The 26,583-nt window shown below is 42.5% G+C and overlaps 1 protein-coding gene and 1 long non-coding RNA gene across 2 annotated transcripts; both read right to left on the bottom strand.

Annotated features, from left to right (window-relative positions):
• Positions 1-2,822: 2,822 nt before the first annotated feature.
• Positions 2,823-26,461, bottom strand: LOC139199026 (basement membrane-specific heparan sulfate proteoglycan core protein-like). The gene is made up of 19 exons (XM_070828031.1): positions 26,449-26,461; positions 25,811-26,167; positions 25,468-25,677; positions 24,972-25,325; positions 24,503-24,730; positions 23,080-23,340; positions 16,064-16,295; positions 13,035-13,185; positions 12,722-12,806; positions 11,676-12,032; positions 11,333-11,542; positions 10,837-11,190; positions 10,390-10,617; positions 9,939-10,170; positions 9,546-9,603; positions 9,122-9,211; positions 6,907-7,195; positions 5,586-5,942; positions 2,823-3,115 (listed from the first exon to the last, which is right to left on the bottom strand). The coding sequence occupies exons 1-19, from the start codon at positions 26,459-26,461 to the stop codon at positions 2,823-2,825; spliced, it is 4,359 nt and encodes a 1,452-aa protein (XP_070684132.1).
• On the bottom strand, positions 15,095-15,927 carry LOC139199046 (uncharacterized). The gene is made up of 4 exons (XR_011584111.1): positions 15,842-15,927; positions 15,671-15,728; positions 15,239-15,336; positions 15,095-15,135 (listed from the first exon to the last, which is right to left on the bottom strand). It is a non-coding gene; the product is annotated as an uncharacterized lncRNA (long non-coding RNA).
• Positions 26,462-26,583: the final 122 nt, after the last annotated feature.

Below are 26,583 nucleotides of genomic sequence, written 5' to 3'. Positions count from 1 at the left end.
ACCTTCTGGAGCAGTGCCCTGGGAGCCACGACCAAGAGCTCTGCTTTTTCTCTGTTGAGTTTGAGGAGGTTAGAGGTCATCCAAGTTTTTATTTCACAGAGGCAGTTGATGAGGGACTGTGGAGGGAGCTGAGTGGATGGTGAGGTGTTGAGGTACAGCTGAGTGTCATCAGCATAGCAGTGGAACTGCAGACCATGGCGGCGGGTTATCAGGCCAAGGGGGAGCATGTAAATGATGAAGAGGAGGGGACCAAGGATGGAGCCTTGTGGCACCCCATGGTTAACTGTTAAACTGTTAATTAAGACAAATGAAGAGAGTTTTCCAGAGATGTGATTGTCCTTGTTTTGAAACTGACTTGGTGTCTCTGGCTTACAACACTTAAAAGTTACAGATGTTTTTTAAAAATCACATTTTTTATTTGCTGAAACTACATTAATAACTATAGGGGACGACTGACTCCGTACGTTGTGACATCCGACCCTCTGATGGGGTCCAGAGTCACAATGAAAGGGAGCCCATTTTAACTCAAGGCTGAACTTACAGCAACATTCAACATAGGTAGAAAAAACTGTAAATATCACCTGCTTTCATGCTAAATCTGCCAACACAACACATGGATGTGATATACGAGGTCTAATAATAATAATAACGTCCATGACAGGCTAACAAACCACTGCAACACATTTAGACATTACAGAATAATAAAGTCAGCAGCTTTGTAACGCAGTTCTCTTCATCGTCCCTGATACTCATGTTTTATTGTATTTTAGACTCTCTGCATGAGTCCGTTTCCCTTTGTTTGGGTTCTTTGCACTGTAAGCTGTTGTTGTCAATGCAGGAATAACAACTTTTTCTGCAGGATTTTCCTGAATCAGACTTTCAGCAGCATCGTGCCCGAGCATCTGTGTTTGTAGAGCAGCCAATAAGAACGCTCTCTCTCTCTGAGAGGACCTTTGATTGGCCGAAGTCAAAGTGTAGATTTTCTAAAGTCCAAACGCAGAGCCGAGAGGAGCGGCAGAAGTCTTGTTTTCTCTCAGACCACTTGGATTAAAACATGCTGACAAGTTATTATGAGATTGTTAAAGAATGACACCAGAAATAAACTGCCTGCCCCAGTTTTAAACAGCTTTTAGGTAAATTTCATTATGAAATTTGGATATTTGCTAATTTTCTCAATATATTTTTGCGTGTACGACCTAAAAAGATTAGTTACCTCGGTTTCATCCACAACTGTTGCTGTCCTTGTGATGTGCTTGTAGATTTAGTCAGCTGAAGAAGTGTGAGACAAGTGTGTTTCTTTTCCATTTCTGTCCCATCAAACAGACTGTTAACTCAAAAACTAGTTTAAGTTTCATCAACGATTCCTGATAAATAAACACTTTACTGTGATTAATACACATGAACACAGTTTGTCTGCACACTTTCACACCTTCACACCCTCTGTGGCAGTGAGAGGGAACTGAAATGATGTTGAAACTGCAGAGTTGTTGTGGAAGCTGGATGTTTATTTCAAGCAGCCACTGCAACACACTGAAAATGTGACAGCTAGCAAAGCGCGGTAGAGCTGGACTTCTGTTTGACTGCAGTGTGTTTACATACACAATGTACATGCTGTGACATATTGTGCTTCCAGCTGTTTGTTTTGAACACACGTTACTGACTTTCTCTGCCAGGACACATGTGATGTGATTGGGCAGTCAGTATTTCCCAACAGCAGTTTATTCCATTAACATTTAAAAGAAGATTTTGCACACCAAGGTAAATCCTGGACATCTCTCGTCTACCTGCACAGGTAAAAATCAAGCTTGCATTCTTCGCAAAGCTGCTGCTGCTGAAAACTGGAAATAAAAACTGTTGCAGTTGAAGGTAAATGAATCCACCTCTCCCACATCCTCCACAGCCTTCAGTGCTGTTCTCCTCTGTTTCCATGCACGTGAGTCCCCTCTGCTTTGACTGCATCTGAGCAAAATCCAAAAGATTTGGGGAGTTATATCTCAGAAATGGAGCTAGGAAGTTGTTTGGAGTTAGTTTTGTTCATGCAGCAGACTCAGAGCTGACTGACCTTCACACCAGGTCTTCCTGCTCCTCTGTGTCTTCAGTCTGTTCTGTGGTGATCCTCTTCACGTCTGGGACGTTGATATAATCAGGATCATCCTCCAACTCATGGGGAGAGAAAACAAGATGAGAGTCAAAGGCTTCATACAAGGAATTTAGATTTTACATTCAAACTTTCTCAGATGTGATGAAAGTAAATCTGCTTCCTGAAATTGCTCTTTGGTACAAAAGGCGTCCACAGGAAATGAGGAATGAGGAAAATGTGTGAAAGTAAATGAACATGGGTGGTTTGTCTTAAGAAAGAGTTTACTAATCAAGTTATATGTAAATTGTCTTTATGACCTCATATTATTAACAAAATAAGAGCCTCTGAATTCATAACAAATCATGACTTGTTGGTAGATTAAGTTCTGTCCCTGTGGCCCAGTATCTCTCTCACCTCCACAGTCTCAGCGGGTTCATTCGGTTCAGTGGTGGAGAGCAGAATTTCTTTCTTCCTAAAACAACCAAATAAAACAATACAAAGTTCAATTGCAAACTTTGAAACTAAGTAAATATTCAGAATAAAAGAGCAGTGATGCTGCTGATTATTTTTCATGTCTTTACCTCATCCAGAGACACAGAAGAAGCAGAGGAATCAGCATCACGACCACCAGACTCAACCTGATGATGTTTGACACTGATAGTTTCTCTAGAAATGGAGATAAGCAGTTATTAGATATACAGTAGTGGAGCTCACTAGTAGATCTGAGTCATGAATCAGTTTGTTAGGAAAAAACAGCACCATGGAAAAATGTACCTGCTAAAACAATCAGATATAAGGCAGACTTTTGAAATCCTATTTTGTTCCAGGCTTCACAGTAATAATTCCCACTTTGATTAGCTCTGAAGTCAGTGATGGTGAAGATCTGTCCTGATGCTGTTGGTGAGTCTTCGTCCTCCTTGTACCAGGTGTAGGTAGCTGCTGGGTTAGCATCACTGCTGCAGGTCAGATTGACTGAGCTGCCCTCCACTATCTCAGCAGAGGGACTCACTGACACAGAGGGAAGTCTTGGAGCATCTGCATATCGATGAAGGTTGGTTAGTGTAAATTCATGGTTTGTTGCTACGGTGACACATACTGCATTTAAGTAAATACTTAGAGAAACATAGGAGGTGGTTTTGTGACCAGACTGATGGTTTGAATTCCCAGAACAGCAGTAAAACTGCCTCACAGACATTCTCAGGACTTTGTCATGTTATGTGAGGTGAAAGTAAAAATACAGTGAAGTAAACTCACACACTGAAGGGGAGCGATAATCCTCACGTCCTTTAAAAGCACAAGAGATCTTGTCTCCAGGATAAAAGTAGTGTTTATAAGAAGAAGTTTCCTCCCTCATGATTCTCTGTCCATTCTTGAACCAGACGAAGGAAAGACGACCAGCTGGACTGCAGCTGCTGTGACACTTCAGCTCTGCCTCGGTATAAAGCTGATGATGTGTTGTTGTGGTCTCCTGCACCTGCAGAGCTGGATATGAAAAGGAGTGAAACAGTGAAACAGTAATGTCATAGATCACTAAATACTCAGCTGCAAACACAAAGACACACTCAGTCTAAACTGAGGAGATAAGTAACGGAACTGATGGATGATTCAACGTTTGTATCAAGCAGCATCTTCTCCACTTGTCATCTGCTTGTTTAAATCTCCTGTGTTGGTGTGTCTCCATCAGGTTGTGTTCATCAGTACCTGTGACAGTCAGAGTTGTTCCAGGTAAACTGCTCCTCCACTCAAAGCTTCCTGCTGTGAATTTGAAGTGATACTGGGCTGAGTCTCTCTCTGTCAGCTCAGTGATTCTCAGAGTGGAGCGTCCTCCCTCTGTTTCAAGGACCTGAACACGGCCTGCATACTGGGGGTCTTCACTAAGGTCCTCAGGCTGTGACTGATAAACCCACTGATGACTACGTTCAGGACTGAACCAGAGTTTTGATGTGATCGATCCAGAACTGCTGTATGTGGAAGAAATGTCCACTGAAGAGCCTTTGGGGGCACAGATGCTTCTGTGAGTGTAAGTCACTCCGTTGCAGCTTTGTCCACGGACACCTGAAAGATAAAACAATTATATGAACATTTTTAAACCAGAGCTGCTGAGGAGTCACAGTCGGAGCCTCCATATTTAATATCCATGTAGTCAGAAGGCTCCACTAGATGGTGACATGTTAGTAGAAGACTGTGGAGAACTCACACACTGGAGGAGAGTGGGAATCCTCATGTCCTCTCACAGCACAGACATAGCTGTCTCCAGGATAAAAGTAGTCTTTATAAGAAGAAGTTTCCTCCCTCATGATTCTCTGTCCATTCTTGAACCAGACGTAGGAAAAATGACCAGCTGGACTGCAGCTGCTGTGACACTTCAGCTCTGCCTCGGTATAAAGCTCATGATCTGTTGTTGTGGTCACCTGCACCTGCAGAGCTGGATATGAAACAAGAAAAAACATTATCACCGGCTTAAAAAAATAAATTAATGATGATGTACATACACCTCAACACCAAAGCTACATTTCCTAGAAGTAATAGTGAGCATTGATAAGTGTATTTATGTCTTTATACAACAGTAATCACACAAACACATGCTGGTTGATCATTATCAACATGTGTGGTGTGTTTAAATCTACTGTGTTGGTGTGTCTCCATCAGGTTGTGTTCATCAGTACCTGTGACAGTCAGAGTTGTTCCAGGTAAACTGCTCCTCCAGTCAAACCTTCCTGCTGTGAATTTCAAGTGATACTGGGCTGAGTCTCTCTCTGTCAGCTCAGTGATTCTCAGAGTGGAGCGTCCTCCCTCTGTTTCAAGGACCTGAACACGACCTGCATACTGGGGGTCTTCACTAAGGTCCTCAGGCTGTGACTGATAAACCCACTGATGACTACGTTCAGGACTGAACCAGAGTTTTGATGTGATAGATCCAGAACTGCTGTATGTGGAAGAAATGTCCACTGAAGAGCCTTTGGGGGCACAGATGCTTCTGTGAGTGTAAGTCACTCTGTTGCAGCTTTGTCCACCGACACCTGAAAGATAAAACAATTATATGATCATTTTTAAACCAGAGCTGCTGAGGAGTCACAGTCGGAGCCTCCATATTTAATATCCATGTAGTTAGAAGGCTCCACTAGATGGTGTCATGTTAGTAGAAGACTGTGGAGAACTCACACACTGGAGGAGAGTGGAAATCCTCATGTCCTTCCACAGCACAGACATAGCTGTCTCCAGGACTGATGTAGTCTGAGTAAGAAGATGTTTTTCTCTCAGTTTTCTGTCCATTCTTGTACCAGACGTAGGAAGGATTATCAGGTAGATCACAATCACTGTGGCATGAAAGATCAGTCGAGAAAAAAGAGGATGTGTCCTTCACCTGCAGAGCTGGATTTGTGAAGAAGAAACAGGAATCTCAAAACTGTCGACACACATGGAAATAAACACATGATACATTCATGTTGTTGTTTTCTGGATGTTGAACATTTGGAAATTAGTAAAATATGAATGAAAATGTTACCTGTGACTGTCAAAGTGACTCCAGGTGAACCAGTAAACTTTCCATCTGGTTGGTTTGTTATGAACCTGAACTTGTACTCAGTTGAGTCGCTCTCTCTCAGGTCTGTGATTCTCAGAGTGCAGCTCTTCTCATAACACCTGTTCTGCACACGACCTGCGTACTCTGCATCTGTGCTCAGATCCACTGGTTCACTTCCTCCCATTTTAGTAAACCAGAATGTTTTCTGAACTACAGCAACACGGCCATTCATTGTGTACGGGTGTCTGTAGGTGCAGCGTAGCTCCACTGATGATCCTTTCAGGGCACAGATGTTAGTAGAGGTGAAGGTCACTCCCCAGTCATACTGACTCTGTATCACTGTAACACAGAGCACAACAGAGAACTCAATTACTTCCTCTTCTTAGGGAGGAAAGGAGGCAGAAAGAAGTGCGTGTGTGTGTGTGTGTGTCTTTTTTCATCCTCTCTCCACTTTGTGGTCAAGTGTCTGCTGTGTGAGTGTAAAAATAAAAAGCAGAACACTGAAATGTGTGAACCTCTCCTAGTTTTAACTATGATATCAAGACGTGGCCCCCACACACAATGAATGGACTGGTGGGTTGGTTCGGACATAGAAACTGAGCTGAAGTAGTTACACTGATGAAGAAAAGTTCAAAGACTTTAGTTTACTCTGGTTGTTCATCGTCTACAGAGACGTTCTACATTTAAATTGAGCCCTGAATGTTTGTCACAATAATAATATATATAGAATAATGGAGCAGCAAAACCTTCTGTGATCAATGTCCTGATCAATAAAACACAATCACTGAATGAAACTTCTATATTTTACAAACACTGAGGGATGACCTTTCTTTTAGAAACCCAAACTTTAAATCTAATGAATAAGCTTGGTCTACTTTTGTGTTCATGCCAAGATATAGCTGTGAATAACTTTAAAATTAATAACCAGAATAACAGTAATTATCAGTAATAAGGTCAGTGTAGTATTAAAAATGTAAATAAGCTCTACCTGACACAGAGAGAAGGAAGACAAGTCCGCCTGCTGCTACTTTGAACCCCATGACTGGTCCTCTCCTCGCTCCGCTGAGACTAAACTAACTAAAAATATGTGACGTGTATAAAGGAAGTCTCGTTTGGAGAAGTTTGAGGTCTGCCAGCAAAATTTACTGATCGTCAATTCACTGTGGTTGAACATGCCTCCTTAAATGGCAACTTCTCTTCCGCTAATCATGTTGCTCGTCCCAGAAAAGTGTGTAAAAGAGAGAGAGAGAGATGGTGTGACTTTGGCCACTGCCAGGAAGACAACTGTCATCTTCCACCACACCAACAGTGTCAAAGCATAGGGTGGAGTCCAGGATGACGCTGAGGGTTCGTGCTTCAGGGGACGGAGAGACGGAGCAGTCGTCCACATGGAGGAGAAGATCTCCAACCTTCTGGAGCAGTGCCCTGGGAGCCACGACCAAGAGCTCTGCTTTTTCTCTGTTGAGTTTGAGGAGGTTAGAGGTCATCCAAGTTTTTATTTCACAGAGGCAGTTGACGAGGGACTGTGGAGGGAGCTGAGTGGATGGTGAGGTGTTGAGGTACAGCTGAGTGTCATCAGCATAGCAGTGGAACTGGAGACCATGGCGGCGGACTATCAGGCCAAGGGGGAGCATGTAAATGATGAAGAGGAGGGGACCAAGGACAGAGCCTTGTGGCACCCCATGGTTAAATGGAGCAGGCTGGGAAGTGGATCCATCAATGGTAATAAACTGTTAATTAAGACAAATGAAGAGAGTTTTCCAGAGATGTGATCGTCCTCATTTTGAAACTGACTTGGTGTCTCTGGCTTACAACACTTAAAAGTTACAGATGTTTTTTAAAAATCACATTTCTTATTTGCTGAAACTACATTAATAACTATAGGGGACGACTGACTCCGTACGTTGTGACATCCGACCCTGTGATGGGGTCCAGAGTCACAATGAAAGGGAGCCCATTTTAACTCAAGGCTGAACTTACAGCAACATTCAACATGCATAAAACATAAAACTGTAAATATCACCTGCTTTCATGCTAAATCTGCCAACACAACACATGGATGTGATATACGAGGTCTAATAATAATAATAATGTCCATGACACGAGCTAACGAACCACTGCAACACATTTAGACATTACAGAATAATAAAAGTCAGCAGCTTTGTCACGCAGTTCTCTTCATCGTCCCTGATACTCATGTTTTATTGTATTTCGGACTCTCTGCATGAGTCCGTTTCCCTTTGTTTGGGTTCTTTGCACTGTAAGCTGTTGTTGTCAATGCAGGAATAACAACTTTTTCTGCAGGATTTTCCTGAATCAGACTTTCAGCAGCATCGTGCCCGAGCATCTGTGTTTGTAGAGCAGCCAATAAGAACGCTCTCTCTCTCTGAGAGGACCTTTGATTGGCCGAAGTCAAAGTGTAGATTTTCTAAAGTCCAAACGCAGAGCCGAGAGGAGCGGCAGAAGTCTTGTTTTCTCTCAGATCACTTGGATTAAAACATGCTGACAATTTATTATGAGATTGTTAAAGAATGACACCAGAAATAAACTGCCTGCCCCAGTTTTAAACAGCTTTTAGGTAAATTTCATTATGAAATTTGGATATTCGCTAATTTTATCAATATATTTTTGCGTGTACAACCTAAAAAGATTAGTTACCTCAGTTTCATGCACAACTGTTGCTGTCCTTGTGATGTGCTTGTAGATTTAGTCAGCTGAAGAAGTGTGAGTGTGTTTTTGTGTTTCTTTTCCATTTCTGTCCCATTAAACAGACTGTTAACTCAAAAACTAGTTTAAGTTTCATCAACGATTCCTGATAAATAAACACTTTACTGTGATTAATACACATGAACACAGTTTGTCTGCACACTTTCACACCTTCACACCCTCTGCGGCAGTGAGAGGGAACTGAAATGATGTTGAAACTGCAGAGTTGTTGTGGAAGCTGGATGTTTATTTCAAGCAGCCACTGCAACACACTGAAAATGTGACAGCTAGCAAAGCGCGGTAGAGCTGGACTTCTGTTTGACTGCAGTGTGTTTACATACACAATGTACATGCTGTGACATATTGTGCTTCCAGCTGTTTGTTTTGAACACACGTTACTGACTTTCTCTGCCAGGACACATGTGATGTGATTGGGCAGTCAGTATTTCCCAACAGCAGTTTATTGCATTAACATTTAAAAGAAGATTTTGCACACCAAGGTAAATCCTGGACATCTCTCGTCTACCTGCACAGGTAAAAATCAAGCTTGCATTCTCCCCAAAGCTGCTGCTGCTGAAAACTGGAAATAAAAACTGTTGCAGTTGAAGGTAAATGAATCCACCTCTCCCACATCCTCCACAGCCTTCAGTGCTGTTCTCCTCTGTTTCCATGCACGTGAGTCCCCTCTGCTTTGACTGCATCTGAACAAAATCCAAAAGATTTGGGGAGTTATATCTCAGAAATGGAGCTAGGAAGTTGTTTGGAGTTAGTTTTGTTCATGCAGCAGACTCAGAGCTGACTGACCTTCACACCAGGTCTTCCTGCTCCTCTCTGTCTTCTGTCCGTTCTGTGGTGATCCTCTTCACGTCTGGGACGTTGATATAATCAGGATCATCCTCCAACTCATGGGGAGAGAAAATAAGATGAGAGTCAAAGGCTTCATACAAGGAATTTAGATTTTACATTCAAACGTTCTCAGATGTGATGAAAGTAAATCTGCTTCCTGAAATTGCTCTTTGGTACAAAAGGCGTCCACAGGAAATGAGGAATGAGGAAAACGTGTGAAAGTAAATGAACATGGGTGGTTTGTCTTAAGAAAGAGTTTACTAATCAAGTTATATGTAAATTGTCTTTATGACCTCATATTATTAACAAAATAAGAGCCTCTGAATTCATAACAAATCATGACTTGTTGGTAGATTAAGTTCTGTCCCTGTGGCCCAGTATCTCTCTCACCTCCACAGTCTCAGCGGGTTCATTCGGTTCAGTGGTGGAGAGCAGAATTTCTTCCTTCCTAAAACAACCAAATAAAACAATACAAAGTTGAATTGCAAACTTTGAAACTATGAAAGTAAATATTCAGAATAAAAGAGCAGCGATGCTGCTGATTATTTTTCATGTCTTTACCTCATCCAGAGACACAGAAGAAGCAGAGGAATCAGCATCACGACCACCAGACTCAACCTGATGATGTTTGACACTGATAGTTTCTCTAGAAATGGAGATAAGCAGTTATTAGATATACAGTAGTGGAGCTCACTAGTAGATCTGAGTCATGAATCAGTTTGTTAGGAAAAAACAGCACCATGGAAAAATGTACCTGCTAAAACAATCAGATATAAGGCAGACTTTTGAAATCCTATTTTGTTCCAGGCTTCACAGTAATAATTCCCACTTTGATTAGCTCTGAAGTCAGTGATGGTGAAGATCTGTCCTGATGCTGTTGGTGAGTCTTCGTCCTCCTTGTACCAGGTGTAGGTAGCTGCTGGGTTAGCATCACTGCTGCAGGTCAGATTGACTGAGCTGCCCTCCACTATCTCAGCAGAGGGACTCACTGACACAGAGGGAAGTCTTGGAGCATCTGCATATCGATGAAGGTTGGTTAGTGTAAATTCATGGTTTGTTGCTACGGTGACACATACTGCATTTAAGTAAATACTTAGAGAAACATAGGAGGTGGTTTTGTGACCAGACTGATGGTTTGAATTCCCAGAACAGCAGTAAAACTGCCTCACAGACATTCTCAGGACTTTGTCATGTTATGTGAGGTGAAAGTAAAAATACAGTGAAGTAAACTCACACACTGAAGGGGAGCGATAATCCTCACGTCCTTTAAAAGCACAAGAGATCTTGTCTCCAGGATAAAAGTTATCTTTATAAGAAGAAGTTTCCTCCGTCATGATTCTCTGTCCATTCTTGAACCAGACGAAGGAAAGACGACCAGCTGGACTGCAGCTGCTGTGACACTTCAGCTCTGCCTCGGTATAAAGCTGATGATGTGTTGTTGTGGTCACCTGCACCTGCAGAGCTGGATATGAAAAGGAGTGAAACAGTGAAACAGTAATGTCATAGATCACTAAATACTCAGCTGCAAACACAAAGACACACTCAGTCTAAACTGAGGAGATAAGTAACGGGACTGATGGATGATTCAACGTTTGTATCAAGCAGCATCTTCTCCACTTGTCATCTGCTTGTTTAAATCTCCTGTGTTGGTGTGTCTCCATCAGGTTGTGTTCATCAGTACCTGTGACAGTCAGAGTTGTTCCAGGTAAACTGCTCCTCCAGTCAAAGCTTCCTGCTGTGAATTTGAAGTGATACTGGGCTGAGTCTCTCTCTGTCAGCTCAGTGATTCTCAGAGTGGAGCGTCCTCCCTCTGTTTCAAGGACCTGAACACGACCTGCATACTGGGGGTCTTCACTAAGGTCCTCAGGCTGTGACTGATAAACCCACTGATGACTACGTTCAGGACTGAACCAGAATTTTGATGTGATCGATCCAGAACTGCTGTATGTGGAAGAAATGTCCACTGAAGAGCCTTTGGGGGCACAGATGCTTCTGTGAGTGTAAGTCACTCCGTTGCAGCTTTGTCCACCGACACCTGAAAGATAAAACAATTATATGATCATTTTTAAACCAGAGCTGCTGAGGAGTCACAGTCGGAGCCTCCATATTTAATATCCATGTAGTTAGAAGGCTCCACTAGATGGTGTCATGTTAGTAGAAGACTGTGGAGAACTCACACACTGGAGGAGAGTGGAAATCCTCATGTCCTCTCACAGCACAGACACAGCTGTCTCCAGGACTGATGTAGTCTGAGTAAGAATATGTTTTTCTCTCAGTTTTCTGTCCATTCTTGTACCAGACGTAGGAAGGATTATCAGGTAGACGACAATCACTGTAGCATGAAAGAGCAGTCCAGGATTTATAAGATGTCTCCTTCACCTGCAGAGCTGGATTTGTGAAGAAGAAACAGGAATCTCAAAACTGTCGACACACATGGAAATAAACACATGATACATTCATGTTGTTGTTTTCTGGGTGTTGAACATTTGAAAATTAGTAAAATATGAATGAAAATGTTACCTGTGACTGACAAAGTGACTCCAGGTGAACCAGTAAACCATTCACCTGATTGGTTTGTTATGAACCTGAACTTGTACTCAGTTGAGTCGCTCTCTCTCAGGTCTGTGATTCTCAGAGTGCAGCTCTTCTCATAACACCTGTTCTGCACACGACCTGCGTACTCTGCATCTGTGCTCAGATCCACTGGTTCACTTCCTCTCATCTTAGTAAACCAGAATGTTTTCTCAACTACAGTAACACGGTCATTCATTGTGTACGGGTGTCTGTAGGTGCAGCGTAGCTCCACTGATGATCCTTTCAGGGCACAGATGTTAGTAGAGGTGAAGGTCACTCCCCAGTCATACTGACTCTGTATCACTGTAACACAGAGCACAGCAGAGAGCTCAATTACTTCCTCTTCTTAGGGAGGAAAGGAGGCAGAAAGAAGTGTGTGTGTGTGTGTGTGTGTGTGTGTGTGTGTGTGTGTGTGTGTGTGTGTGTGTGTGTGTCTTTTTTCATCCTCTCTCCACTTTGTGGTCAAGTGTCTGCTGTGTGAGTGTAAAAATAAAAAGCAGAACACTGAGGAGAGTGAACCTCTCCTAGTTTTAACTATCATATCAAGACGTGGCCCCCACACACAATGAATGGACTGGTGGGTTGGTTCGGACATAGAAACTGAGCTGAAGTAGTTACACTGATGAAGAAAAGTTCAAACACTTTAGTTTACTCTGGTTGTTCATCGTCTACAGAGACGTTCTACATTTAAATTCAGCCCTGAATGTTTGTCACAATAATAATATATATAGAATAATGGAGCAGCAAAACCTTCTGTGATCAATGTCCTGATCAATAAAACACAATCACTGAATGAAACTTCTATATTTTACAAACACTGAGGGATGAACTTTCTTTTAGAAACCCAAACTTTAAATCTAATGAATAAGCTTGGTCTACTTTTGTGTTCATGCCAAGATATAGCTGTGAATAACTTTAAAATTAATAACCAGAATAACAGTAATTATCAGTAATAAGGTCAGTGTAGTATTAAAAATGTAAATAAGCTCTACCTGACACAGAGAGAAGGAAGACAAGTCCGCCTGCTGCTACTTTGAACCCCATAACTGGTCCTCTCCTCGCTCCGCTGAGACTAAACTAACTAAAAATATGTGACATGTATAAAGGAAGTCTCGTTTGGAGAAGTTTGAGATCTGCAAGTACAATTTACTGTTTGTCACTTCACTGTGGTCAAACATGCCTCCTTAAAAGGCAACTTTCCTTCCGCTAATCATGTTGCTCGTCCCAGAAAAGTGTGTAAAAGAGAGAGATGGTGTGACTTTGGCCACTGCCAGGAAGACAACTGTCATCTTCCACCACACCAACAGTGTCAAAGCATAGGGTGGAGTCCAGAATGACGCTGAGGGTTCGTGCTTCAGGGGATGGAGAGACGGAGCAGTCGTCCACATGGAGGAGAAGATCTCCAACCTTCTGGAGCAGTGCCCTGGGAGCCACGACCAAGAGCTCTGCTTTTTCTCTGTTGAGTTTGAGGAGGTTAGAGGTCATCCAAGTTTTTATTTCACAGAGGCAGTTGACGAGGGACTGTGGAGGGAGCTGAGTGGATGGTGAGGTGTTGAGGTACAGCTGAGTGTCATCAGCATAGCAGTGGAACTGGAGACCATGGCGGCGGACTATCAGGCCAAGGGGGAGCATGTAAATGATGAAGAGGAGGGGACCAAGGACAGAGCCTTGTGGCACCCCATGGTTAAATGGAGCAGGCTGGGAAGTGGATCCATCAATGGTAATAAACTGTTAATTAAGACAAATGAAGAGAGTTTTCCAGAGATGTGATCGTCCTCATTTTGAAACTGACTTGGTGTTTCCAGCTTACAACACTTAAAAGTTACAGATGTTTTTTAAAAATCACATTTCTTATTTGCTGAAACTACATTAATAACTATAGGGGACGACTGACTCCGTACGTTGTGACATCCGACCCTGTGATGGGGTCCAGAGTCACAATGAAAGGGAGCCCATTTTAACTCAAGGCTGAACTTACAGCAACATTCAACATAGGTAGAAAAAACTGTAAATATCACCTGCTTTCATGCTAAATCTGCCAACACAACACATGGATGTGATATACGAGGTCTAATAATAATAATAATGTCCATGACACGAGCTAACGAACCACTGCAACACATTTAGACATTACAGAAAAATAAAGTCAGCAGCTTTGTCACGCAGTTCTCTTCATCGTCCCCGATACTCATGTTTTATTGTATTTCAGACTCTCTGCATGAGTCCGTTTCCCTTTGTTTGGGTTCTTTGCACTGTAAGCTGTTGTTGTCAATGCAGGAATAACAACTTTTTCTGCAGGATTTTCCTGAATCAGACTTTCAGCAGCATCCGAAGGAACGTGCCCGAGCATCTGTGTTTGTAGAGCAGCCAATAAGAACGCTCTCTCTGTCTGAGAGGACCTTTGATTGGCCGAAGTCAAAGTGTAAATTTTCTAAAGTCCAAACGCAGAGCCGAGAGGAGCGGCAGAAGTCTTGTTTTCTCTCAGACCACTTGGATTAAAACATGCTGACTAGTTATTATGAGATTGTTAAAGAATGACACCAGAAATAAACTGCCTGCCCCAGTTTTAAACAGCTTTTTGGTAAATTTCATTATGAAATTTGGATATTCAGTAATTTTATCAATATATTTTTGCGTGTACAACCTAAAAAGATTAGTTACCTCGGTTTCATGCACAACTGTTGCTGTCCTTGTGATGTGCTTGTAGATTTAGTCAGCTGAAGAAGTGTGAGTGTGTTTTTGTGTTTCTTTTCCATTTCTGTCCCATCAAACAGACTGTTAACTCAAAAACTAGTTTAAGTTTCATCAATGATTCCTGATAAATAAACACTTTACTGTGATTAATACACATGAACACAGTTTGTCTGCACACTTTCACACCTTCACACCCTCTGTGGCAGTGAGAGGGAACTGAAATGATGTTCAAACTGCAGAGTTGTTGTGGAAGCTGGATGTTTATTTCAAGCAGCCACTGCAACACACTGAAAATGTGACATCTAGCAAAGCGCGGTAGAGCTGGACTTCTGTTTGACTGCAGTGTGTTTACATACACAATGTACATGCTGTGACATATTGTGCTTCCAGCTGTTTGTTTTGAACACACGTTACTGACTTTCTCTGCCAGGACACATGTGATGTGATTGGGCAGTCAGTATTTCCCAACAGCAGTTTATTGCATTAACATTTTAAAGAAGATTTTGCACACCAAGGTAAATCCTGGACATCTCTCGTCTACCTGCACAGGTAAAAATCAAGCTTGCATTCTCCCCAAAGCTGCTGCTGCTGAAAACTGGAAATAAAAACTGTTGCAGTTGAAGGTAAATGAATCCACCTCTCCCACATCCTCCACAGCCTTCAGTGCTGTTCTCCTCTGTTTCCATGTGAGTCCCCTCTGCTTTGACTGCATCTGAGCAAAATCCAAAAGATTTGGGGAGTTATATCTCAGAAATGGAGCTAGGAAGTTGTTTGGAGTTAGTTTTGTTCATGCAGCAGACTCAGAGCTGACTGACCTTCACACCAGGTCTTCCTGCTCCTCTGTGTCTTCTGTCCGTTCTGTGGTGATCCTCTTCACGTCTGGGACGTTGATATAATCAAGATCATCCTCCAACTCATGGGGAGAGAAAACAAGATGAGAGTCAAAGGCTTCATACAAGGAATTTAGATTTTACATTCAAACGTTCTCAGATGTGATGAAAGTAAATCTGCTTCCTGAAATTGCTCTTTGGTACAAAAGGCGTCCACAGGAAATGAGGAATGAGGAAAACGTGTGAAAGTAAATGAACATGGGTGGTTTGTCTTAAGAAAGAGTTTACTAATCAAGTTATATGTAAATTGTCTTTATGACCTCATATTATTAACAAAATAAGAGCCTCTGAATTCATAACAAATCATGACTTGTTGGTAGATTAAGTTCTGTCCCTGTGGCCCAGTATCTCTCTCACCTCCACAGTCTCAGCGGGTTCATTCGGTTCAGTGGTGGAGAGCAGAATTTCTTTCTTCCTAAAACAACCAAATAAAACAATACAAAGTTCAATTGCAAACTTTGAAACTATGAAAGTAAATATTCAGAATAAAAGAGCAGTGATGCTGCTGATTATTTTTCATGTCTTTACCTCATCCAGAGACACAGAAGAAGCAGAGGAATCAGCATCACGACCACCAGACTCAACCTGATGATGTTTGACACTGATAGTTTCTCTAGAAATGGAGATAAGCAGTTATTAGATATACAGTAGTGGAGCTCACTAGTAGATCTGAGTCATGAATCAGTTTGTTAGGAAAAAACAGCACCATGGAAAAATGTACCTGCTAAAACAATCAGATATAAGGCAGACTTTTGAAATCCTATTTTGTTCCGGGCTTCACAGTAATAATTCCCACTGTGTTCAGCTCTGAAGTCAGTGATGGTGAAGATCTGTCCTGATGCTGTTGGTGAGTCTTCGTCCTCCTTGTACCAGGTGTAGGTAGCTGCTGGGTTAGCATCACTGCTGCAGGTCAGATTGACTGAGCTGCCCTCCACTATCTCAGCAGAGGGACTCACTGACACAGAGGGAAGTCTTGGAGCATCTGCATATCGATGAAGGTTGGTTAGTGTAAATTCATGGTTTGTTGCTACGGTGACACATACTGCATTTAAGTAAATACTTAGAGAAACATAGGAGGTGGTTTTGTGACCAGACTGATGGTTTGAATTCCCAGAACAGCAGTAAAACTGCCTCACAGACATTCTCAGGACTTTGTCATGTTATGTGAGGTGAAAGTAAAAATACAGTGAAGTAAACTCACACACTGAAGGGGAGCGATAATCCTCACGTCCTTTAAAAGCACAAGAGATCTTGTCTCCAGGATAAAAGTTGTCTTTATAAGAAGAAGTTTCCTCCCTCATGATTCTCTGTCCATTCTTGAACCAGACGAAGGAAAGACGACCAGCTGGACTGCAGCTGCTGTGACACTTCAGCTCTGCCTCGGTATAAAGCTGATGATGTGTTGTTGTGGTCACCTGCACCTGCAGAGCTGGATATGAAAAGGAGTGAAACAGTGAAACAGTAATGTCATAGATCACTAAATACTCAGCTGCAAACACAAAGCCACACTCAGTCTAAACTGAGGAGATAAGTAACGGGACTGATGGATGATTCAACGTTTGTATCAAGCAGCATCTTCTCCACTTGTCATCTGCTTGTTTAAATCTCCTGTGTTGGTGTGTCTCCATCAGGTTGTGTTCATCAGTACCTGTGACAGTCAGAGTTGTTCCAGGTAAACTGCTCCTCCAGTCAAAGCTTCCTGCTGTGAATTTGAAGTGATACTGGGCTGAGTCTCTCTCTGTCAGCTCAGTGATTCTCAGAGTGGAGCGTCCTCCCTCTGTTTCAAGGACCTGAACACGACCTGCATACTGGGGGTCTTCACTAAGGTCCTCAGGCTGTGACTGATAAACCCACTGATGACTACGTTCAGGACTGAACCAGAGTTTTGATGTGATAGATCCAGAACTGCTGTATGTGGAAGAAATGTCCACTGAAGAGCCTTTGGGGGCACAGATGCTTCTGTGAGTGTAAGTCACTCTGTTGCAGCTTTGTCCACCGACACCTGAAAGATAAAACAATTATATGAGCATTTTTAAACCAGAGCTGCTGAGGAGTCACAGTCGGAGCCTCCATATTTAATATCCATGTAGTTAGAAGGCTCCACTAGATGGTGTCATGTTAGTAGAAGACTGTGGAGAACTCACACACTGGAGGAGAGTGGAAATCCTCATGTCCTTCCACAGCACAGACATAGCTGTCTCCAGGATAAAAGTAGTATTTATAAGAAGAAGTTTCCTCCCTCATGATTCTCTGTCCATTCTTTAACCAGACGTAGGAAAGACGACCAGCTGGACTGCAGCTGCTGTGACACTTCAGCTCTGCCTCGGTATAAAGCTGATGATGTGTTGCTGTGGTCACCTGCACCTGCAGAGCTGGATATGAAACAAGAAAAAACATTATCACCGGCTTTAAAAAAAGAAATTAATGATGATGTACATACACCTCAACACCAAAGCTACATTTCCTAGAAGTAATAGTGAGCATTGATAAGTGTATTTATGTCTTTATACAACAGTAATCACACAAACACATGCTGGTTGATCATTATCAACATGTGTGGTGTGTTCAAATCTACTGTGTTGGTGTGTCTCCATCAGGTTGTGTTCATCAGTACCTGTGACAGTCAGAGTTGTTCCAGGTAAACTGCTCCTCCAGTCAAAGCTTCCTGCTGTGAATTTGAAGTGATACTGGGCTGAGTCTCTCTCTGTCAGCTCAGTGATTCTCAGAGTGGAGCGTCCTCCCTCTGTTTCAAGGACCTGAACACGACCTGCATACTGGGGGTCTTCACTAAGGTCCTCAGGCTGTGACTGATAAACCCACTGATGACTACGTTCAGGACTGAACCAGAGTTTTGATGTGATAGATCCAGAACTGCTGTATGTGGAAGAAATGTCCACTGAAGAGCCTTTGAGGGCACAGATGCTTCTGTGAGTGTAAGTCACTCTGTTGCAGCTTTGTCCACCGACACCTGAAAGATAAAACAATTATATGAGCATTTTTAAACCAGAGCTGCTGAGGAGTCACAGTCGGAGCCTCCATATTTAATATCCATGTAGTCAGAAGGCTCCACTAGATGGTGTCATGTTAGTAGAAGACTGTTGAGAACTCACACACTGGAGGAGAGTGGGAATCCTCATGTCCTTCCACAGCACAGACATAGCTGTCTCCAGGACTGATGTAGTCTGAGTAAGAAGATGTTTTTCTCTCAGTTTTCTGTCCATTCTTGTACCAGACGTAAGAAGGATTATCAGGTAGACGACAATCACTGTGGCATGAAAGAGCAGTCGAGGAATGATAAGATGTCTCCTTCACCTGCAGAGCTGGATCTGTGAAAAAGAAACAGGAATCTCAAAACTGTCGACACACATGGAAATAAACACATGATACATTCATGTTGTTGTTTTCTGGATGTTGAACATTTGGAAATTAGTAAAATATGAATGAAAATGTTACCTGTGACTGACAAAGTGACTCTATTCTCATCAGTATACCATCCACCTGGTTGGTTTGTTATGAGCATGAACTTGTACTCAGCTGAGTCGCTCTCTCTCAGGTCTGTGATTCTCAGAGTGCAGCTCTTCTCATAACACCTGTTCTGCACACGACCTGCGTACTCTGCATCTGTGCTCAGATCCACTGGGCCACTTCCTCTCATTTTAGTACACCAGAATGTTTTCTCAACTACAACAACACGGCCATTCATTGTGGACGGGTGTCTGTAGGTGCAGCGTAGCTCCACTGATGATCCTTTCAGGGCACAGATGTTAGTAGAGGTGAAGGTCACTCCCCAGCCATTCTGAGTCTGTATCACTGTAACACAGAGCACAGCAGAGAGCTCAATTACTTCCTCTTCTTAGGGAGGAAAGGAGGCAGAAAGAAGTGTATGTGTGTCTTTCTCTTTTTTTCATCCTCTCTTCACTCTGTGGTCAAGTGCCTGCTGTGTGAGTATAAAAATAAAAAAGCAGAACACTGAGGAGAGTGAACCTCTCCTACTTTTAACTATCATATCAAGACGTGGCCCCCACACACAATGAATGGACTGGTGGGTTGGTTCGGACATAGAAACTGAGCTGAAGTAGTTACACTGATGAAGAAAAGTTCAAAGACTTTAGTTTACTCTGGTTGTTCATCGTTTACAGAGACGTCCTACATTTAAATTGAGCCCTGAATGTTTGTCACAATAATAATATATATAGAATAATGGAGCAGCAAAACCTTCTGTGATCAATGTCCTGATCAATAAAACACAATCACTGACTGAAACTTCTATATTTTACAAACACTGAGGGATGAACTTTCTTTTAGAAAGAGAAATAAGCTTTGCATGAAAACTTTTGTGTTCATGCCAAGATATCGCTGTGAATAATTTTAAAATTAATAACCAGAATAACAGTAATTATCAGTAATAAGGTCAGTGTAGTATTAAAAATGTAATAAGCTCTACCTGACACAGAGAGAAGGAAGACAAGTCCGCCTGCTGCTACTTTGAACCCCATGACTGGTCCTCTCCTCGCTCCGCTGAGACTAAACTAACTAAAAATATGTGACGTGTATAAAGGAAGTCTCGTTTGGAGAAGTTTGAGGTCTGCCAGCAAAATTTACTGATCGTCAATTCACTGTGGTTGAACATGCCTCCTTAAATGGCAACTTCTCTTCCGCTAATCATGTTGCTCGTCCCAGAAAAGTGTGTAAAAGAGAGAGAGAGAGATGGTGTGACTTTGGCCACTGCCAGGAAGACAACTGTCATCTTCCACCACACCAACAGTGTCAAAGCATAGGGTGGAGTCCAGGATGACGCTGAGGGTTCGTGCTTCAGGGGACGGAGAGACGGAGCAGTCGTCCACATGGAGGAGAAGATCTCCAACCTTCTGGAGCAGTGCCCTGGGAGCCACGACCAAGAGCTCTGCTTTTTCTCTGTTGAGTTTGAGGAGGTTAGAGGTCATCCAAGTTTTTATTTCACAGAGGCAGTTGACGAGGGACTGTGGAGGGAGCTGAGTGGATGGTGAGGTGTTGAGGTACAGCTGAGTGTCATCAGCATAGCAGTGGAACTGGAGACCATGGCGGCAGATTATCAGGCCAAGGGGGAGCATGTAAATGATGAAGAGGAGGGGACCAAGGACAGAGCCTTGTGGCACCCCATGGTTAAATGGAGCAGGCTGGGAAGTGGATCCATCAATGGTAATAAACTGTTAATTAAGACAAATGAAGAGAGTTTTCCAGAGATGTGATCGTCCTCATTTTGAAACTGACTTGGTGTCTCCAGCTTACAACACTTAAAAGTTACAGATGTTTTTTAAAAATCACATTTCTTATTTGCTGAAACTACATTAATAACTATAGGGGACGACTGACTCCGTACGTTGTGACATTCGACCCTGTGATGGGGTCCAGAGTCACAATGAAAGGGAGCCCATTTTAACTCAAGGCTGAACTTACAGCAACATTCAACATGCATAAAACATAAAACTGTAAATATCACCTGCTTTCATGCTAAATCTGCCAACACAACACATGGATGTGATATACGAGGTCTAATAATAATAATAATGTCCATGACACGAGCTAACGAACCACTGCAACACATTTAGACATTACAGAAAAATAAAGTCAGCAGCTTTGTCACGCAGTTCTCTTCATCGTCCCTGATACTCATGTTTTATTGTATTTCAGACTCTCTGCATGAGTCCGTTTCCCTTTGTTTGGGTTCTTTGCACTGTAAGCTGTTGTTGTCAATGCAGGAACAACAACTTTTTCTGCAGGATTTTCCTGAATCAGACTTTCAGCAGCATCCGAAGGAACGTGCCCGAGCATCTGTGTTTGTAGAGCAGCCAATAAGAACGCTCTCTCTCTCTGAGAGGACCTTTGATTGGCCGAAGTCAAAGTGTAGATTTTCTAAAGTCCAAACGCAGAGCCGAGAGGAGCGGCAGAAGTCTTGTTTTCTCTCAGACCACTTGGATTAAAACATGCTGACAAGTTATTATGAGATTGTTAAAGAATGACACCAAAAATAAACTGCCTGCCCCAGTTTTAAACAGCTTTTTGGTAAATTTCATTATGAAATTTGGATATTCAGTAATTTTATCAATATATTTTTGCGTGTACAACCTAAAAAGATTAGTTACCTCGGTTTCATGCACAACTGTTGCTGTCCTTGTGATGTGCTTGTAGATTTAGTCAGCTGAAGAAGTGTGAGTGTGTTTTTGTGTTTCTTTTCCATTTCTGTCCCATCAAACAGACTGTTAACTCAAAAACTAGTTTAAGTTTCATCAATGATTCCTGATAAATAAACATTTTACTCTGATTAATACACATGAGCACAGTTTGTCTGCACACTTTCACACCTTCACACCCTCTGTGGCAGTGAGAGGGAACTGAAATGATGTTGAAACTGCAGAGCTGTTGTGGAAGCTGGATGTTTATTTCAAGCAGCCACTGCAACACACTGAAAATGTGACATCTAGCAAAGCGCGGTAGAGCTGGACTTCTGTTTGACTGCAGTGTGTTTACATACACAATGTACATGCTGTGACATATTGTGCTTCCAGCTGTTTGTTTGGAACACACGTTACTGACTTTCTCTGCCAGGACACATGTGATGTGATTGGGCAGTCAGTATTTCCCAACAGCAGTTTATTGCATTAACATTTAAAAGAAGATTTTGCACACCAAGGTAAATCCTGGACATCTCTCGTCCACCTGCACAGGTAAAAATCAAGCTTGCATTCTCCCCAAAGCTGCTGCTGCTGAAAACTGGAAATGAAAACTGTTGCAGTTGAAGGTAAATGAATCCACCTCTCCCACATCCTCCACAGCCTTCAGTGCTGTTCTCCTCTGTTTCCATGTGAGTCCCCTCTGCTTTGACTGCATCTGAGCAAAATTCAAAAGATTTGGGGAGTTATATCTCAGAAATGGAGCTAGGAAGTTGTTTGGAGTTAGTTTTGTTCATGCAGCAGACTCAGAGCTGACTGACCTTCACACCAGGTCTTCCTGCTCCTCTGTGTCTTCTGTCAGTTCTGTGGTGATCCTCTTCACGTCTGGGACGTTGATATAATCAAGATCATCCTCCAACTCATGGGGAGAGAAAACAAGATGAGAGTCAAAGGCTTCATACAAGGAATTTAGATTTTACATTCAAACGTTCTCAGATGTGATGAAAGTAAATCTGCTTCCTGAAATTGCTCTTTGGTACAAAAGGCGTCCACAGGAAATGAGGAATGAGGAAAATGTGTGAAAGTAAATGAACATGGGTGGTTTGTCTTAAGAAAGAGTTTACTAATCAAGTTATATGTAAATTGTCTTTATGACCTCATATTATTAACAAAATAAGAGCCTCTGAATTCATAACAAATCATGACTTGTTGGTAGATTAAGTTCTGTCCCTGTGGCCCAGTATCTCTCTCACCTCCACAGTCTCAGCGGGTTCATTCGGTTTAGTGGTGGAGAGCAGAATTTCTTTCTTCCTAAAACAACCAAATAAAACAATACAAAGTTGAATTGCAAACTTTGAAACTATGAAAGTAAATATTCAGAATAAAAGAGCAGTGATGCTGCTGATTATTTTTCATGTCTTTACCTCATCCAGAGACACAGAAGAAGCAGAGGAATCAGCATCACGACCACCAGACTCAACCTGATGATGTTTGACACTGATAGTTTCTCTAGAAATGGAGATAAGCAGTTATTAGATATACAGTAGTGGAGCTCACTAGTAGATCTGAGTCATGAATCAGTTTGTTAGGAAAAAACAGCACCATGGAAGAATGTACCTGCTAAAACAGTCAGATGTAAGGCAGACTTTTGAAATCCTATTTTGTTCCGGGCTTCACAGTAATAATTCCCACTGTGTTCAGCTCTGAAGTCAGTGATGGTGAAGATCTGTCCTGATGCTGTTGGTGAGTCTTCGTCCTCCTTGTACCAGGTGTAGGTAGCTGCTGGGTTAGCATCACTGCTGCAGGTCAGATTGACTGAGCTGCCCTCCACTATCTCAGCAGAGGGACTCACTGACACAGAGGGAAGTCTTGGAGCATCTGCATATCGATGAAGGTTGGTTAGTGTAAATTCATGGTTTGTTGCTACGGTGACACATACTGCATTTAAGTAAATACTTAGAGAAACATAGGAGGTGGTTTTGTGACCAGACTGATGGTTTGAATTCCCAGAACAGCAGTAAAACTGCCTCACAGACATTCTCAGGACTTTGTCATGTTATGTGAGGTGAAAGTAAAAATACAGTGAAGTAAACTCACACACTGAAGGGGAGCGATAATCCTCACGTCCTTTAAAAGCACAAGAGATCTTGTCTCCAGGATAAAAGTTATCTTTATAAGAAGAAGTTTCCTCCGTCATGATTCTCTGTCCATTCTTGAACCAGACGAAGGAAAGACGACCAGCTGGACTGCAGCTGCTGTGACACTTCAGCTCTGCCTCGGTATAAAGCTGATGATGTGTTGTTGTGGTCACCTGCACCTGCAGAGCTGGATATGAAAAGGAGTGAAACAGTGAAACAGTAATGTCATAGATCACTAAATACTCAGCTGCAAACACAAAGCCACACTCAGTCTAAACTGAGGAGATAAGTAACGGAACTGATGGATGATTCAAAGTTTGTATCAAGCAGCATCTTCTCCACTTGTCATCTGCTTGTTTAAATCTCCTGTGTTGGTGTGTCTCCATCAGGTTGTGTTCATCAGTACCTGTGACAGTCAGAGTTGTTCCAGGTAAACTGCTCCTCCAGTCAAAGCTTCCTGCTGTGAATTTGAAGTGATACTGGGCTGAGTCTCTCTCTGTCAGCTCAGTGATTCTCAGAGTGGAGCGTCCTCCCTCTGTTTCAAGGACCTGAACACGACCTGCATACTGGGGGTCTTCACTAAGGTCCTCAGGCTGTGACTGATAAACCCACTGACGACTACGTTCAGACCTGAACCAGAGTTTTGATGTGATCGATCTATAACTGCTGTATGTGGAAGAAATGTCCACTGAAGAGCCTTTGGGGGCACAGATGCTTCTGTTACTGTAAGTCACTCTGTTGCAGCTTTGTCCACTGACACCTGAAAGATAAAACAATTATATGATCATTTTTAAACCAGAGCTGCTGAGGAGTCACAGTCGGAGCCTCCATATTTAATATCCATGTAGTTAGAAGGCTCCACTAGATGGTGTCATGTTAGTAGAAGACTGTGGAGAACTCACACACTGGAGGAGAGTGGGAATCCTCATGTCCTCTCACAGCACAGACATAGCTGTCTCCAGGATAAAAGTAGTCTTTATAAGAAGAAGTTTCCTCCCTCATGATTCTCTGTCCATTCTTGAACCAGACGAAGGAAAGACGACCAGCTGGACTGCAGCTGCTGTGACACTTCAGCTCTGCCTCGGTATAAAGCTCATGATCTGTTGTTGTGGTCACCTGCACCTGCAGAGCTGGATATGAAACAAGAAAAAACATTATCACCGGCTTAAAAAAAGAAATTAATGATGATGTACATACACCTCAACACCAAAGCTACATTTCCTAGAAGTAGTAGTGAGCATTGATAAGTGTATTTATGTCTTTATACAACAGTAATCACACAAACACATGCTGGTTGATCATTATCAACATGTGTGGTGTGTTTAAATCTCCTGTGTTGGTGTGTCTCCATCAGGTTGTGTTCATCAGTACCTGTGACAGTCAGAGTTGTTCCAGGTAAACTGCTCCTCCAGTCAAAGCTTCCTGCTGTGAATTTGAAGTGATACTGGGCTGAGTCTCTCTCTGTCAGCTCAGTGATTCTCAGAGTGGAGCGTCCTCCCTCTGTTTCAAGGACCTGGACACGACCTGCATACTGGGGGTCTTCACTAAGGTCCTCAGGCTGTGACTGATAAACCCACTGATGACTACGTTCAGGACTGAACCAGAGTTTTGATGTGATCGATCTATAACTGCTGTATGTGGAAGAAATGTCCACTGAAGAGCCTTTGAGGGCACAGATGCTTCTGTGAGTGTAAGTCACTCTGTTGCAGCTTTGTCCACCGACACCTGAAAGATAAAACAATTATATGAGCATTTTTAAACCAGAGCTGCTGAGGAGTCACAGTCGGAGCCTCCATATTTAATATCCATGTAGTTAGAAGGCTCCACTAGATGGTGTCATGTTAGTAGAAGACTGTGGAGAACTCACACACTGGAGGAGAGTGGGAATCCTCATGTCCTTCCACAGCACAGACATAGCTGTCTCCAGGACTAATGTAGTCTGAGTAATAATATGTTTTTCTCTCAGTTTTCTGTCCATTCTTGTACCAGACGTAGGAAGGATTATCAGGTAGACGACAATCACTGTGGCATGAAAGATCAGTCGAGGAATGATAAGATGTCTCCTTCACCTGCAGAGCTGGATTTGTGAAGAAGAAACAGGAATCTCAAAACTGTCGACACACATGGAAATAAACACATGATACATTCATGTTGTTGTTTTCTGGATGTTGAACATTTGGAAATTAGTAAAATATGAATGAAAATGTTACCTGTGACTGTCAAAGTGACTCCAGGTGAACCAGTAAACCTTCCAACTTGTTGGTTTGTTATGAGCATGAACATGTACTCAGCTGAGTCGCTCTCTCTCAGGTCTGTGATTCTCAGAGTGCAGCTCTTCTCATAACACCTGTTCTGCACACGACCTGCGTACTCTGCATCTGTGCTCAGATCCACTGGGCCACTTCCTCCCATTTTAGTAAACCAGAATGTTTTCTGAACTACAGTAACACGGTCATTCATTGTGGACGGGTGTCTGTAGGTGCAGCGTAGCTCCACTGATGATCCTTTCAGGGCACAGATGTTAGTAGAGGTGAAGGTCACTCCCCAGCTATACTGACTCTGTATCACTGTAACACAGAGCACAGCAGAGAGCTCAATTACTTCCTCTTCTTAGGGAGGAAAGGAGGCAGAAAGAAGTGTGTGTGTGTGTGTGTGTGCATCTTTCTTTTTTATCCTCTCTTCACTCTGTGGTGAGTCTGCTAAGTGAGTGTGAAAATAAATGCAGAGTACTGATATATATATACATATCAAGACGTGGCCCCCCTACACACAATGAATGGACTGGTGGGTTGGTCCGGACATAGAAACTGAGCTGCTGATGAAGAGAAGTTTAAAGACTTTAGTTTACTCTGGTTGTACATCGTCTACAGAGACGTCCTACATTTAAATTCAGCCCTGAAATATATATAGAATAATGGAGCAGCAAAACCTTACATGATCAACGTCCTGATCAATAAAACACAATCACTGACTGAAACTTCCA

The sequence above is a fragment of the Pempheris klunzingeri genome, chromosome 3 (assembly GCF_042242105.1).
Source record: "Pempheris klunzingeri isolate RE-2024b chromosome 3, fPemKlu1.hap1, whole genome shotgun sequence".
Classification (NCBI taxonomy): Eukaryota; Metazoa; Chordata; class Actinopteri; order Acropomatiformes; family Pempheridae; genus Pempheris; species Pempheris klunzingeri.
Note: the sequence above shows the minus strand (reverse complement) of the source record. Positions and strands in the feature narration are given on the sequence as shown.

What these genes read in the sequence shown, in the direction of transcription:
- LOC139199026 (XM_070828031.1), bottom strand. An exon ending in AGTCACTTTGACAGTCACAG is followed by an intron (nt 25,678 to 25,810) that starts GTAACATTTTCA and finishes TCACAAATCCAG; the next exon opens with CTCTGCAGGTGAAGGAGACA. An exon ending in ACATCTGACTGTTTTAGCAG is followed by an intron (nt 16,296 to 23,079) that starts GTACATTCTTCC and finishes ATCGATATGCAG; the next exon opens with ATGCTCCAAGACTTCCCTCT.